Raw genomic sequence first — 15,827 nt, 5'->3', positions numbered from 1 at the left:
CTGATTACGGTCAGTCACTAGTTTCAGGGGGTAGCCGTGTTAGTCTGTATCTACAAAAACAATAAGGAGTCTGGTGGCACCTTAAAGACTAACAGATTTATTTGGGCATAAGCTTTCGTGGGTAAAATCTGTTAGTCTTTAAGGTGCCACCAAACAGATTTATTTGGGCATAAGCTTTCGTGGGTAAAATCTGTTAGTCTTTAAGGTGCCACCAGACTCCTTGTTTTTGTAGTCACTAGTTGTGATACTTCCTCCCAGGTGATACCAGTGTCTTCAATATCCTCTGGCACTGTCTTCTGCTAGTTCCCCCTGGCCTTCCTCCCTTTCTCTTTCCTCTCTCAGGCACCCAGTTCAAGGCTGGCTTAGCACATCTCCCATCTTCCATGTGGGGTACGTGTCCCGATGTCCTGAGCCATCTTTCTTTGATGATATTTTCTAACACGTCTGGCTCTGGCAGCTCCCTGACTTCCATTTGTTATTTTGTCTTTCCTGGAAATGTGTAGCGTCTTCCTCAGTCATCTGTGATGGGCCACCTCCAGTCTCTTCTTGTTAGTGCCTGCCCTCGGCCAGGTCTCTGCGCCGTACAGTAGCGTGCTCAGCACAGTCGCATGGTATAATCTGACCTTTAGTTTGGAGTGGACACCTCTGCTTGGCCAGGTGGTGTTCATCCTCCCAAAAGTGGGGTTTGCTTTTCCTGATCTCCGATGCGTATCTTTATCCCAAATGCCATCGCACTCTACAGAGAGAGGGACTTGGACCTGTTTGTTTTCATTTCCATCCACTGTGTCAGGAATCAGGGCCTGCAGCAGAGCTAGTCTCTGGGCAACCGAACACACCCAGCTGTCCTGTAGTAGGCTGCTGGATTTGGTCCACCGCCCGATTGGTGGGAGGGTCAGCACACCAGCTCTTCAGCCAAGCAGCAGCAGTTCAGCTGTGATGGCTCTTGTGCCTACTAGTTCCCAGCCTTGCCCCTTCCTTGCCGGACTCTAGGTAACCTGGCTCTGACCGTTGTCTCTGATTCCTGACCTCTGGGTCCAGTTCTGACCCTCTGCTCTGATTCTTGACTTTTGAGTCTGGCTCTGACACTGGGGTTCCTATTCCTGGCTTCCGACTCCTACTCTGATCATAGGTTCCAAGGCCAGAAGAGACCACAGTGATCATCTGGTCTGACCTCCTGTATAACACAGGCCGGAGACCTGCCCCGAAACAATTCCTAGAGCAGATCTAGGAACCGCTAGGCCTGAACCGCCCACATCCCTGTCTCTGATACATGTTAACCTTTGCATCTGTTCTCCAGTTTCCTGCCTTCATAATCTTGGTTTTCTCTACATTTATTTTCAGTCCAGTTTTTGCTCCTGTTCTACCTCTGATGGAAGGGCAGTCGTTCTGTTCCCCGTTGTGCTTTGTAAAGCAGTGTCGTTGGCAAAGTCAACTCGTCTATGCTAAACGATTTTACCCCTTCAACAATGCCTGTTGTTGTCTGCTTCAACACCCAGTCCATCAATAGTACAAGGCAAATTGAGGATAACAGACACCCTTGTCTAAGTTAAGTCACAATATCGAAACACTCACCCAGGACTGTATCTGATCCTACTGCATATTTGCTTCCATCATATAAATTCCTTATTATGTTGATAGCTTGTCTGGTATCCCATAGCTTCTAGCAATATTTCATGGGTCTCTCTATGGACACTATCAAACTCTTTCTTAAAGTTAATTCAGATGGGTTTGCCAAGCAATAGCTTTTTCAATGATCTGTCGAAGAGCAAATATCTGTTCACAACATGATCTACCTGGACAGAACCCAGCCTGTTCTTGTAGTATGGCATCCACTGTCATCTTCATTCTGTTCAGCTGATGGTAGCCAATACTTTACCTGGCATTGATAGCCTTACAATACCTCGCCTGTTCATGCCCTGAGTAAGATCCCCCCCTTTTTTGGCAATGCCACGATGATACCATCTTTCCAGTCTTGTGGCACTTGTTCTTTCACCCATGTTTGGTTAGTTTTGTTAGCTGCTCAGTCAGAATATCGCCTTCTGCCTTCAGTACCTCTGCTTAAATTCTGTCAGTCCCGGGAGCTTAGACCTGTTTGAGGACTTCGATGGCTGCTATAATTTCATTGGGTGTTACTGGTCCCGCTTCTATTTCTAACTTAGTGTTGGCATTTCTCAAACCTGTGCATAATCATCAGCTCTGTACAGTTTAATGTTCTTTCCGTTGTCTGGCTTGTTCTTCAGATGTTTTCAGCATCTGTCCATGAGAGTCCCTGAAGGGCATCACAAGGGATGGTCTGGTTCTTCCTGAGAGGTTTTTCACTATTCTGTAGAGATGCTTGAAAGTTTCCCTTCTGTGCTTCTGCAACCTCCTGACCCCAGACATTTCTCTCTTGCCTGCATCTCTCCTTTATTTCTTTGTCCCTGTCTCTGTCTCTTGCAGCCACCTCCAAGAGTTCTGCCTGTCTTGCACTGTTCCTTTTTTGCCTTCAGAGCTTTGTCAATCTTTGCTCATATTCCAGATGTAATCCATGCATCTTCCTTCTGCCTCCTTCGGTGGCCCACTACTTCCTCTGCTATCTTGACTACCATCTGTCTTCCAGATTTTCATCAGCCTGGTCCCGTAAAACACTGGAATGGTTGCTAAGTGCAATCTGATCTGTGTTTCTTTGTCCTTGAACTTCTCTATTGCTGTAGCACTCCTGTTGCCCATCTCTGTGATCTTTTTGAGTCTAGTTGTAACATGGCTACTAAAAGATAATGATCTGAGCAAACATCTGCTCTTCTGTTGATTCTGACATCCTTCAAAGAAGATGCCCATCTGTTAGTTATACACTCGTGGTCTATCTGATTGACAGTCACATGGTCTGGTGGACTCCCTGTGAGCCTGGGAGTACTCTTGTGCTGGAAGAGACAGTCTCCTCTCTTACAGGGGTTTGTGCCACAGAGATTCAAGAGCCGTTTGCCATTATCAGCTTGGATGCCTTCTGCTGCTGAGCCCTGACTTCTTCCCAGCCAGTAGAGTTGTTGCCACTTTGTGCTTGGAAATCTCGCCTGTCATCAGCTTGATGTTGTGGTTAGGCACGACATCCAGGACTGCCGCACCTGCTTGTAGACTGAATCCTTTTCACTGTTGCTTGCTGTGCGTTTGTCGGTGCATATCCTTGGATTATTGTTCCCTTGACATGTCTTGTTTCAACCTGGTGGTTGTTCTGTCTTTCACTAGCTCCCAAGCCAGCAGGATTTTCACATGATGTTGTCCAGCATAATTCCTACACTTCTTTTCTATGTTCCTCCTGAGTCGACAATTGTAGCGCCTTCAGAGATCAACTTCCCACTCCGTGCCCATATCGTCCCACTATTACATCAAGGATGGTCAGATGGTATTTTCTCATTTCTCTTGTAACCTGTGCCAGCTTTGCCGTACCATACAAAGTAGGTACATTCCACCTGCCTAGTCTTGTTACAGCTTTGGTCATTAGGATTCCATGTCTCAAGATCTCCGCTTCCTTTCGGCTTTTACTGAGCTCTGTCAGATGTGGGTTTTGAGTGTCCTCTGCACCCACTGTCCCCAGGTTTTGGTTTAACTCTTTCTGTTGCAGTAACTTTTTAGCTGAGTGGGTTGCAAACCTAACTGCAGAACCCTCCTCTTTTATCCATGCCTGGGACCAGTACTGTGGCTAACAGTGGCAAAGTTCTCAAAAAGAAAAACCGCAATAACAAAAGGAATCCCCACATGTACAGCTTAAAAATCATGAGATTTTTGTTACAATCTCACGATTCTTGGACATTTGGGGTTGGAGACTCTCTGTTAAGGGCACTTACGGGGGGATCCCAGCACCCAGGGACGCAGCCCATGGGTCTGATTCCAAGACGATGAGCCTTCCTGGATTTGCAGGCTGCAAAGCCTCTCCTCTGTGCTGTAAGAGCTGATATAGGGATAAGTCAGAAGATTGGGTTATCCATGGTTATAACACAGTGATTCCTTTGCTTGGATTGGATTCTTGAATAGCTTTCCAGCTAGCAAAGGATTCTCCGCTTCTTCCTGGCCCTGTTGCGCCCTTGGTTTCTTGCTCCTGCTTTTTGCTTCCTTTGTGTAAAGAAGGCTCTCCAGATTGAACCTCTGGCGGGGAGGTAGTCACCAAAGTCCTAGTGTTTGAATACAGACACGAAGCGCAGCTGAAAAGGGAAACTGATGCTGTAGCTGTCTTTTATGGAGCAAAAGCCGGCACAGCTTCACCAGTGGTGTGTCTGCAGCTCTGGCAATAGGGCATGCTAGTCCGTTCGGGCTCACAGGTTTCAGAACAAAGTGGTTTAAAGTTAGACCATAAACAACAGTGATTTACTGCGGGTTTTGGTTACGACGGTGAATTTAGGAACCAGAGGGGCTTTTCCATCAAACTGTCATTTATGGGCATGAAACCACTTGGCAGTTTCTTCTTTGCTTTCTCTTTTTTAGGTCCTTTTGGCTCTTTTTTATTCTTCTTTGCTGGATATTGGCTGACTGTGAGCTCCATCCTTCCCTAGGTCCAGCTGGAACTGGAAGTGGGACCTGGGGGAGACCAGTTTCCTGTTAAATAAATATAGTCACACCAGCCCTCTTTAAAAGCATTCGAGAGGCCATGCTCTCCCCTTTTGCTGGGCTTGTCATGCTCTGGTCTGAGCTCGGGGCTGGCGCTTCGGTGGGGCTCTCCTGCATGAATTGGGGGTGCTATGGTTGTAATGCAAAGCACTTGGAGTGTTGAGATGGTTTATAAATCCCAAAACCTTATAAACTTCCGCACCCCCTTTGCTTTGGCATCTGGGAGCCGTGCAACAATGACACTCTCTTTTCCCTTTCTAGCTGCCGGAGTAGTAACAGGAAAAGCTTGGTGGTGGGAACGCCGTCTCCAACCCTCTCACGGCCTCTCTCCCCGCTCTCTGTGCCTACAGGTAGGGAAGGTCTGAGCTCCGGGGAGCAGGCTATGCACCTGCCATGGTTTTATCCTGGTTACTTTGGAGGGGCAATGCATGGCCCTAAGGTACCTTGCTGGCACCTTCAGTCCTTGCAAGATTCCTTTGTTGGAAGGACTGGAGAGGCAACACCAGGTTGCCCTTGTGGGTTTTTTTTCTTATTCAGATGATTATGAAATTCCTTCTCGGTGGTGCATGTGCTGTGTGAAGATGCTGTGTGCCAGCAGTGTTGGTTTCTCTATTTTAGCAGTAACCTGGGTGTCAGCCCCTTGGGACGGGCGTGTGTGTTAGACTCGGGGGTTGTGTCTATTGCAGAGTGGCAGCTGCACATGACATGAGTTAATAAATAAAGATAGGAGTGGGGGGAGGCCATGTTTTAACTTTGTCCTTGTAGTAGTTGCGGTTGTCGTGACAGGGACAGTTACCTTCCCACAGGATGTCTCCTGTCTTCAGGGAATGGGTTTATTTTCCAATAGGAATATAAGAAATCTTTACATCACAATTTACTTTGTGACTGTAACCTTAAGTAGCCCCTGCTGTCAGAGGCAAGATCCCAGACAACAAGCCAATGGGCTGGATCACATGTTGCATTAATTTCTCTCTCTCTGTCTGCAGCTGGGAGCAGCCCTTTGGATAGCCCCCGGAACTTCTCCACTAGCACGTCTGTCAGCTTTCCCTTTGCTCGCAGGTAAGTGGGGCTTGCTTCCTTCTTCCCTCTCCTACCCCCAACAGAGAAAGTAAATATCAGCCGACAGTGTTGGACTGAGAAAGAAGCGAAAGACTCGGCTCTCATGTATAGTATTGCTTTCATGGCAAAAGGCGGTGCAGTGGGTAACTGCAGGCTGCTGCCTTTCACCTCCAGAGAGCAGTGTCTGCATGGTGCCTGTGCTTGGGCGTCTCATCATGTTCTTTAATTAATCCATGGCACAGCTCAGTGTGATAATCTGTCTTTGTTCAAGAGTTGCCCATGGCTGAAGTAAAAGGGCCAGGGGGATTTGCAGGGCTTGGACTGACTTGGTCCAATGGCAGAGTCACTGCACAAACCTTGCCTGCTTTGCACCTGACTCAAGCCAGAACTAACATAACAGAGGAAAACTCCTTATTTTGGGTTGTGGGTGGGTGTTTAGAGACAGCCCCAGCTGGGTAGGAAGGGGGGAGGCCCGCTTTCCTGAGTCCCTTCAAAGCACTTGGTTAGCTGAAGCATTTGTCCCCAGAGTTCTGCTGTGTGCAGATTTCCCCCCTTAGCTCTTTGGAGACTGCATGAGCGGTGATGCCTGCTAGAGCTGTCACCGTTCCCCACGAACAGAGAGAATACGGTAACCCGTGCACCTAGGAAACGACAGCAAGCCTGGGAGTGTGGTTCTCGGTTACCGTCTTGTTCTTTTTTTCCTTCTTTTTGTTTGTCTCTTTCCTCTGCCTCTGTGTCTCGCTCCCTCTTCCTGGCTGATAATCTCCCACCACCCTGCAGTCATGCTGCTCGGACTGACAGGTAATTACGAGAAGGAACCAAGCCTTTCCAGAGAGAGGTGCGGAATGGAGGGGGCCTGTGTTCAGTGGGTAATGCCTGCTCCACTTTGACGTGTCCCTTGTCTCGGTGTGTTTGTATCTCGCTTGTCCTGAGCATAACCCCCATTGTGGCAGTGCCCGATTTAATCAGTCTGTGACTGGGCTCCATAATTCTCTGCGGCTCCAGGAACAGACACGGCTCTGTTCCCCTCACGCGGCTGTTGGCCAGGAGTCCAGACCCAAATTCTGCCCCACTTTAAAACTTCTCACCAGATTATAAACAGTGTCCTGGATTCTACAGCTGCTCCTCAGAAATCTACAACTAGGTCACCAGGAAAAATCGCCAATGCATGTACAGGGTGGAGATGGGAACAGTGCTCTCCAGCCCTGCTGGGTTGATGCCATTAACCTCCTTGGTGTATGTAGGCAGAAATAAACAACCAGGAAGTCAGGTTTAATTTCAAGAATCATTAGGGAAAATGGGGACTGTTAACTCCTTGTTTGCCAAATGGGAAGGACTTAGGATGGAGCAAATGAGACTTTATTCTCAAGCTGCTAATGATGCGAAAACAGAAAAATGATGATGCAAGCAACTTACGAGGCTGAGCCGGCTCCTGATGCGAGAGCCCTTGGCACCGCTAAAGGCCTTACTGTGGGGGCTTGGCCGATTCTCATAACTTATCCCGGCGAGCTGCTGGGATAAAGCGGGAATTTTCTGTAATATTTTCATGAATCCTATGTGTGCCTCAGTTTCCCTCTGTACTTTGTATTGGTACCCAGTGAAGGGAAAAGGGTCAAGTCTGCTCTTGGGGACAGCACAGGACATGAGGTCCCCTTGCTGGCTGGGCTGTAGCGAATAAGCTCCTTAGGAAACTGGTTGAAACTGACCCAAATCAGCAGAGGGTCCAGCAGGACAAGGGAAGCCCCAAGAACTGGACAAAACTCTGGGGCGGGGTGGGGGTGAACTCAGCATGGCCCTGCCTGGAGACAAAGGACGGGGAGGTGACCAGCAGGGGATAAAGAACAGGCTTCTGCAAGAAGCTGGCAGTTCTCACCTGGGACTGGCTAAGGAGTCCGAGAGAGAGACAGCCGGTGATGGAATTTGCTGCAGTTTGGCTGGTGGATTGCTCTGGCTTGGCTGGAATGAACTATTTTCACCTTCATTTCTCTGTGCTAATCTGAGGACTCCCAGTGCCGCGTTCCAGTTGACTAATTAACCCTACTGTGTTTGAAAAACACTGTGTGGTGTCCTGCACATCTGGCTGTAGTGCCTCACTCCCTGGGGCATGTACAAGTCTCGAAGTAGGAGTCTCTCAGTTGGACTCCCTGAACAGAAGTCACAGCATGAAGCACGATGGCTGAAGCCCAGAGGCTCAGTCTCGAAGGCAGTGTGGCTGCGTGGCCGTTCCTGAAGGAACAGTGAGAGACCTTGGGGGTCCTCCAAGAGATTGTTTAAAAGCTGGGGCATAGCCCCGAGCCTGTGGCTCCGTGGCAGCTGGGTTAGGCAGATGGGGAAGCTGAGGCCAGAGAGGTGAAGTGACCTACACAGTGAGTCAGTGACAGGGATGTAGAGCACTGGGCTGGGCTCCCAAGCCCTTAGTCTACTAGAAAACACTCCCAGCAAAAATACTCTTCTAGGTTTTAAATTTCTGGCATCTTGTTTATAGCGGGGGCGGGGTGGGGGCGCGTCCATTGTGCGTGTTCACTTTTCATACGCCCGTAGGAATCGTGCTGTTCTGTAGAATAAAATCCCCGGGGCCCAAATTTGACTCTCATTAAAAATCCCAACCTAACGTTTTCCCCTCCCTAAGTGGATTTGTTCAAGCGCAGTCATGGAAAGAACACAGAATAGAGCTGTCACCCGGAGTTGTCACCCGCTCACTGACTGAGAACAGCACCAGTTCATAGGGACACGTGCACCAGTTTGTCCCTCTGCTGCAGCAGGGACATAACCTAGTTTCTAGGATTCTGGCATTACATTCCCCTCAGCCATAAAATTAATTGTACAAAGTCGTTACTACTTATGTGAAGTGATATCAAAATACATCTGGCATAAGAGGCTTTGGATTGCAGCTGGCTGGGCCAGAGCGAGGTGCCTGTTCCTGCCCACAGCACTTTGACATTCATTGTTCCTTTGTTTGCATTTAAACAAAGTTTTCCCTGTGTGATCCGTGTGTTTCCTATTGCAGGGCTGATGGCAGAAGGTGGTCACTGGCTTCGCTACCCTCGTCTGGCTATGGGACTAACACCCCCAGTTCCACTGTCTCGGTAAAGCTATCCAGCCATCTGTAACAGGAGAGGGAAATCTGAAATAGTGGCTGCCTGGTGTGCCTGCCTCAGTTTCCCCTTCAATTGTTCCCAGAAATAATCTAAACACTCCTTGAGTATAAATACAGCCCTTGGAGGGTTAACTTAATACAAACAAAAGCTCTTTGTGTACGAACTGTAACAACACAAGTCCCCACAGTCCATCCATGAACCTCAGCATCTCTCACCACGCTCTCCTCTCTGGTATGGTGTTAGTGTCCCTCCCCACGCCTTGTGCCTGGGCTTCAGCCTCTCTAAGGTCCTCTGGCTTCAGCTCTACAGCCCAGAGAGCCAGCAGGCATCTCCTGCCTTCTCTGGCATGGGAAGATCAGCAGGCTAGCCCCATCTGGTCTCTCAGCCCTTCTCAGCTTCCCGGCTCTGGCTCTCTGGTGGCCCCTCCCTTGGCTTCCTGACCATTCCTCCCTCTTTCTCGGGAGGGCCTCATGAGCCCGGACACCTTCTCCAGTCTCTGGTCCCTAGTGCCCTCACCTGACTCACCCAGTCTGTCTCCTCAGGCCCAGGAGCCTCTTTTAAGCCTAACTGGGAATCAGAGGCTCTAGACTCTCCTCCCTCCGAAGGGGCCAGTGCCACCATGTGACATGGGGTTTAAATCTCCCCTGAGCTCTGTAGTCTCCATTCCTCAACATCGCATTCTCTGGGGCTTCTCTGCATGGCCAGATGTTTTGTTCAGACGTTATTTTTACAGTGTGCTTCTGAGTTAGCTGCAGCACTTTGTAGATGGCAGGTTCTTTTTTTGCAAATGAATACTGGGGGCTGCACATCCGGGTTGGGGTGTACTGTGGAGCTGTTTGGGGAGCCCAGGGCTGTAACAAAAGAGGATGCTACAGACTGGGACTGAGAGTCTGTAGGGAGCTCGAATAGCCGAGGAGTCGCAGGTCAGAGCTGTCTGGGGCAGCTCGGACCGTGCCTGATCTCATGGTGGTTGAGGTGGTGAATGCAATCCATTTTTCACACTTGTGTGCAGCAAATTTGGGAGCGTTTGTAAAAGGCCCACAGGCTGCCCGTCGGTATTTCCAGTCTATTAAAGGGGTCCGAGGCAGCTGTTTCTAATGAATTCTCTGTTTCCATCCTGCTCCTATGGAGGAATTTAGCTGTCTCCTAACCACTTGCATTTGTTGTTCTATCCAGTCGTCTTCATCCTCTCAGGAGCGTCTGCACCAGTTACCGTACCAGCCCACCCTCGATGAGCTGCATTTCCTCTCTAAGCATTTCCGCAGCACAGAGTGTGTCACGGACGAGGAGGGGCGCCGTTCCCCTTGCCTGCGGCCACGATCCAGGAGCCTCAGGTATCCAAAGCCTCTGGCTGCCCCGAGTTTTCCAAAGTGTGTGTGTGTGTGTGTGGGGGGGGGGTGTACATGTGTGTGCACACATGCGTGTACGTGTGCGAGATTTTGTGTCGGATGCCTGTAAATGATGCTGGTGAAGGAGGCATTTCATTGTCCCAGGCACTGCCAGACTGGAGCAGGCCCATCTCTGTCTGATGCAGGCTGGCACTTGCTGCTTCAGAGGAAGGCTCAGGAAGCCCCCTAGTGGACAGTTATGGACTAGCCCGGACACAGGTTGGCTGTACCAGTCTGATTCTCTGCTCTCCGTGAGAGTCTGGTGGTGGGAAACTAGGTACTTCTTCTGCTTTACTACACAGACACTGTTCTGCAGAAATGCCACTGCTTTCCCTGAAGCACTTCCATGAATGGAAAATGGTGGGAGTTTGATTCTAAAGTACAGTGCAATAAATCTCACACTAATTCTTTTGGTGCTCCCTGGCCTCTCGGGAGGCTCTCCTCTGGACTTGGTGTACAGGCCATACACAAGTCTGCTAGCATCAGGCTTTTGTTACTGGAAACTGTTTACGCCTGAGACGCAGGCTCTTGAAGCTGAGATTACAGAAGCTTTGTTTAAGCGCCTTGTTATGTTTATTTTTTGTCCCTCTGTTGGGACTCGTGCCTTCATGCTGACCCTTGGGTGGGTCACAGACATTGAGAGGTAAATTCTCAACTGATCCTAAGATCAGATCAGGGCATACCTGAAAATCTGTCCTTGCAGACCCTGCTGCAGGTTGAGATCAAAGTCAAGAGGCCAGGAATCAGACTTACCGTTGAAAGATTTAAAAAAAATCTGTTTATGTAACTAGATCTAGGAGCATTACGTGTATTAAATAAAAGCTAGGTACTCTGTGTACATCTGTTTGCAATGCCTTTTTTCTTCCCTCACCCCCGTTCTCCACAACCATTGCTTTTTAAAACCCAGAACCGCAAGCAGGTGTACAGCATTCTCAGAGATTTCATGCAGTGTATTTGTGTGTAGATGCATCTGTCTGTTCCCTTCTTGTGCATAGGCACATTGCATGAAATTCACAAGAAAGGTCCAGCATGGGAGTGCAGCAGAGAAGTACAAGCAAGAGTGCCTGGCAACTCCTCCTCAACTTTTGCAATTTACAATAGACTAAACATGAAGACCTCCTGAATTTGACAGTGCCCCTTCATAAACTTGCTGTGCATTGGAATGTCAAGTTTCCATTCATTGGTTTGTTCTCCAGTTGTCAAGTGCAGCAAGTTTGCATCCTTACAGGGAATATTTCAGTTAAATACTTTTTCCCATTGTGGAATGTGTTTAGAGGCCTTACTTGTAACCAGGCTTCTCTGGGTTCTTATTGGGCAAGAGCTGTAATTGGTCCTGGGCTTTGTCGCCTGAAATTTCATTAAAATTAGATTAATTATCTCAAGGGCTTTACAAGTGGATGAATGTTTTACCAAAGAAATGCTAGTTATATGTCTGCCATCACTTGTACGTAGCACATACAAAGAGTCCCTTGCTAAGCTGTGGCTTACTTCTTAGTTACTGAAATGAGAACAGGGGGAGAGTTGAAACTGGTTTTGATCTTGGCATTTGTTATATCTTGGTTAACGAGTTGGTGGCTGCTCCCTGTAACTGGCTTTGTGTAACAGGATTAAGATTCTGGTGGTGGCGTTGTGGCCAGGGGAGAAAGGAGGGTCCGCTGAATTCACTGGTGGCCTAAGAAAGATAAAACAATTCATGTGAAGATCCCTCTGTGCCCTGCAAAAAACAAAAATCAGTTGTTTTGCTGCCAGCAGTGAAAAGGCAACTACAGCAGCAGATTGAGAGACCCTGGGTGTCTGTCACACTGCTGGCCTGCTCACAGGTGGCTGTGGTCTAGGCATCTCTCCAGTGGCATTATACTTTGCTGGGACTGGGGCGAAAGGGAAAGCAAAAGGACAAGCCCTTTCTTTAATGGACGCATTAGTCTCTTAGCTCTGGAGACCTAGATTCAAAACTACCTTGGCTTATAAATGCCATGAGTTTGGAGGTCGGAGTAGCTTATTGTTCAGATCAGACAGCTGCCAAGCAGTCTCTTCTGTCGGCCAGTCTCTCCTCCTGGAGAGACCTGTGGTAGACTAACAGGTAGGGGTGCCGACTGGGAATGTGGTGGGAGATGGTCCACAAGGGGCGGAGGGATAGCTCAGTGGTTTGAGCATTGGCCTGCTAAACCCAGGGTTCTGAGTTCAATCCTTGAGGGGGCCATTTAGGGCTCTGGGGCAAAAATCTGTCTAGGGATTGGTCCTGCTTTGAGCAGGGGGTTGGACTAGATGACCCCTTGAGGTCCCTTCCAACCCTGATAGTCTATGATTCTAAGTCAGGAATGAGGAGCAGTTCCTGAGGGGAAGCTTCAGGGCAGCAGTGAGTTGTGTTGCTGGAGGTGCATTGGGGAGCTGTATTTGGGGGTGCATGTGCCCTGGGGGAGTCACTGACTGTCAGGATGCTGAGTGCTTGGTGTGAATGTGCTTTAATGGCTTGTGAAACGTGGCAGTTGAATAGAAAACAAAGCGTGATGCGTCTCCAAAGGCATTTAAGATGGCACAAACCCATAATTACTTGGTTTTCTGAAGATAAACCTGTTCTTTCCCCCCAGCCCTGGACGAACAAGTGGAGCTTTTGATAATGAGATTGTTATGATGAATCACGTCTACAAGGAACGATTCCCGAAGGTAACTGCCCCGAGCTCAGAAAGATGATTCAAACATAATGTATCTTCGGCTTTTCAGCAATTCAGTCTCCAGCAAAATTATTTCTGTTCTTTGTCCTGAGACACAAAGTGTACCTTGCAGGGGCGGTGTCTGAGGGGGCTGGAAACCTGGTAATTCACTAGGGGGAGAGCAGAAGATTCATAATGTCCTCTCCTGGTCACCGTGGAGCATGTGTTACTGCAGCAACATGAAACTGTCTCAGTAACAGTCTCTGGAGACCACTTCTTGGTTAAAACAATGTCCATGTAAGCACGTGAATATTGTGCTGAGATTTTCAAATGAAAGAATATCAGTGCAGTTGCAGCGCAGTCTAAAATAGCGAGACATAATATCACAAAAGCAGGGAAATTCTCGTTCCGGCTGTTTGTACAGCTGCATTGGTCCTAGGGTGCCACGGCACAGCTCAAAGTCGCATATGTAAGAGGCACATTCTTTCCAGCTCATCCCTAATGTGAGGATTAGTACAGCTATTTTGTACGCCACTGGCATGCTGCAGTCACAAAGCACAGCCCAATGCGTGCCAGCCTCCGGGTCTGTGCTAGCTGAGATCCAGGCTTAGGTGCTGCATTACCTGGGCGCAGCAGCTCAGAGTTAACGTAGCTTCCAGCAGCAGCTTTTCCATTTTGTCAGCTGGCAATTTCCCGGCTGCGGGCCTGCCCGGGGAGATAATAAACAAAGCAACAAGCCCCTTTGTTTTAATCCTTCCTCTGGTTTCATATGTTTCTACTTAAAGGTTTATGGGGGGAAAGAGCTGGTAATGCTGAGTGCCAGATCACTTGGAAATGACCCATCTCTGATGCGCTGTCATACTGAGAGGCCTGTCCTGCAGCTAGGAGTGTTTGGACCACAAGGGTCTGCTCTGCAATCTTCTCAGAAGGACGTTCAGGAATGGCCACTCGCGCGCGCGCTCTCTCTCTCTCTCTCTAAATGAACCCAGGCTTGGGTGTGCACTGGGGCTTTTAGGCAGTGGGGTAGCTGCACCCGTGCAAACCACAGGGCCAGAGCCTTCAGCTGGTATAAACTGCCATAGCTCCAAGTTCACTCCAGCTGAGGATATGGCCCTAGTGTGAATGTGCTGCACTTGTGCAGATCATGGCTTGCCCCGGGGCAGCGCACTTGAGTTTGCACTGGGTCAGCTGTGCTGATGGCTAACACCCGGATGTAGGCTCAAGGTCTCAGTCCCACTGTAGTCATTTCCTGCTCTGCCCTGCAGGCCACAGCGCAGATGGAGGAGCGCCTGCAGGGGACCATCACTAGCTGCTCGTCGAGCAGTATGCTGCCCCTTGCTGATGGCGTGCTGGGGTTCATCCACCATCAGATCATTGAGCTGGCCCGAGACTGTCTGGCCAAGTCCCAACAAGCTCTCATCACGTCACGCTACTTCATGGAGCTGCAGGAGAAACTGGAGAAAATGCTCCATGATGTGAGTGTTTGGGTGTTCTCACAATCCCCCCTCCTCCCAACCCTGGCCCCCCACTGACACTGGCTATTTGGTGACCTGGGCATTTGTCTCGTTCTCTGTAGGCCCAGGAGCGTTCAGAAAGTGAGGAAGTGAGGTTCATTGACCAGCTGGTCAGGAAGCTGCTGCTAATAATATCCCGCCCTGCCCGCCTTCTGGAGTGCTTGGTAAGTAGTACTGCGTGGCCTGCCAGGCTGTGCGCATATGCAGGTCTCTGTCATGGGTATGCCTCATTTGGAAAGGGAAGTGCTCGTTACTCATGGAGTAAATTAGAAAGAATCACTTCCTGCAAAACAGCTTGCTCCACATTGGTGCACCCAACAACTCAAAAACAGTGCAGCTCCTCTGTTGCGTGCACAGTAACTGAGTAACCCTAACACAAGCTTACCTGTACTCGCTAATCCGACCACTGGGCTTCAGACTCACCCTTAGGGAACTTGGTCAGGGGTCAGAGAGAGACGATGAAGACATTCAGATCTTTAGATCCATGAAGATTACAGTACAGGACGGTGCTGGGTTTCCTTGTGAGGTGGGAATGTCTAATCTGTTTTTCTTTTCTTGTCCATCTTTACCATTTATCCGTTACACTTAACCTCCAACACACATTCTCCTTTGGTTATTAATCCACCTTGAAAACCTAAAGTTATCGGTGGCATATTTCCAAATCTCTCTTAGTAGGGCTAGTCTGAGAATCGTTTACAGCTGGAAGGAACATAGGCATGCCAGCTCAGGCATACAGCCAGCTTGCCCCCTGAATTCTGGGCCATGGGCACATGGCTGGATTTTTCAGCCAGGGATTACACTGGAAACGCAGACACAAACCCAAGATCAGGGGAGCTGTGGTTTTCCTGCAGAGGTCTGATGCCCAGGTAGCATCCCGTAACTCCAGAGCTAAAGGGAACCCTATCATTGCAATCTATGATAGTGACTCTAATTCCATTTAAGAATATCATAGTATATCAGGGTTGGAAGGGACCTCCATAGGTCATCTAGTCCAACCCCCTGCTCAAAGCAGGGCCAATCCCCAATTTTTGCCCCAGATCCCTAAAATGGCCCCTTCCAGGATTGAACTCACAACCCTGGGTTTAGCAGCCAATGCTCAAACCACTGAGCTAATCCTCCCCCCTGCGTACTGTGGTGCCTGGGACACAGAGTCGTGTCTGGCTTTCTGCTGGGGAAGCAGCCTGTGTGGTGGTGGAGGTGCTTTTATTTAGGGACACAAAGGCAGAACTCATTTCTTGACTGCAATTTTTCTCCTTTGGCTAGGAGTTTGATCCTGAGGAATTCTATCATCTTCTGGAAGCCGCGGAAGGACATGCTAAAGTAGGCCAAGGAATAAAAACTGATATCCCGCGGTACATCATCAGCCAGCTGGGGCTTGCCAAGGACCCTCTGGAGGGTAGGGATGTTTTACAGCTCTTGGACTGTGTTTGGCTGAGTGACCAGGGGATCAGGAACAGGAGAGGGAGCTTCTCGCACATGGCTGTTGCCAGTTAGAGCTAGCATGTGTTGGAAGGTCTCTGCTACTCCCAGGCTAGGAGC

General features: G+C 49.1%; 1 protein-coding gene across 4 annotated transcripts in view; it reads left to right on the top strand.

Moving 5' to 3' along the window:
- MAST3 (microtubule associated serine/threonine kinase 3) overlaps positions 1 to 15,827 on the top strand; it is a 62,128-nt gene that overhangs the window by 23,079 nt on the left and 23,222 nt on the right. For 3 of the 4 annotated variants that reach the window (XM_054013450.1, XM_054013452.1, XM_054013453.1), the window contains 9 exons: positions 4,840 to 4,928; positions 5,565 to 5,637; positions 6,418 to 6,438; positions 8,645 to 8,723; positions 9,912 to 10,069; positions 12,712 to 12,787; positions 14,040 to 14,249; positions 14,351 to 14,452; positions 15,552 to 15,684. In XM_054013450.1, the coding sequence (XP_053869425.1) occupies positions 4,840 to 4,928; positions 5,565 to 5,637; positions 6,418 to 6,438; positions 8,645 to 8,723; positions 9,912 to 10,069; positions 12,712 to 12,787; positions 14,040 to 14,249; positions 14,351 to 14,452; positions 15,552 to 15,684 (941 nt within the window). The remainder of the gene's footprint in view (positions 1 to 4,839; positions 4,929 to 5,564; positions 5,638 to 6,417; positions 6,439 to 8,644; positions 8,724 to 9,911; positions 10,070 to 12,711; positions 12,788 to 14,039; positions 14,250 to 14,350; positions 14,453 to 15,551; positions 15,685 to 15,827) is intronic. The other variant, XM_054013451.1, reaches the window with a different exon arrangement.

This window comes from Malaclemys terrapin, chromosome 24, assembly GCF_027887155.1.
Source record: "Malaclemys terrapin pileata isolate rMalTer1 chromosome 24, rMalTer1.hap1, whole genome shotgun sequence".
In the NCBI taxonomy this organism is placed as follows: Eukaryota; Metazoa; Chordata; order Testudines; family Emydidae; genus Malaclemys; species Malaclemys terrapin.
Note: the sequence above shows the minus strand (reverse complement) of the source record. Positions and strands in the feature narration are given on the sequence as shown.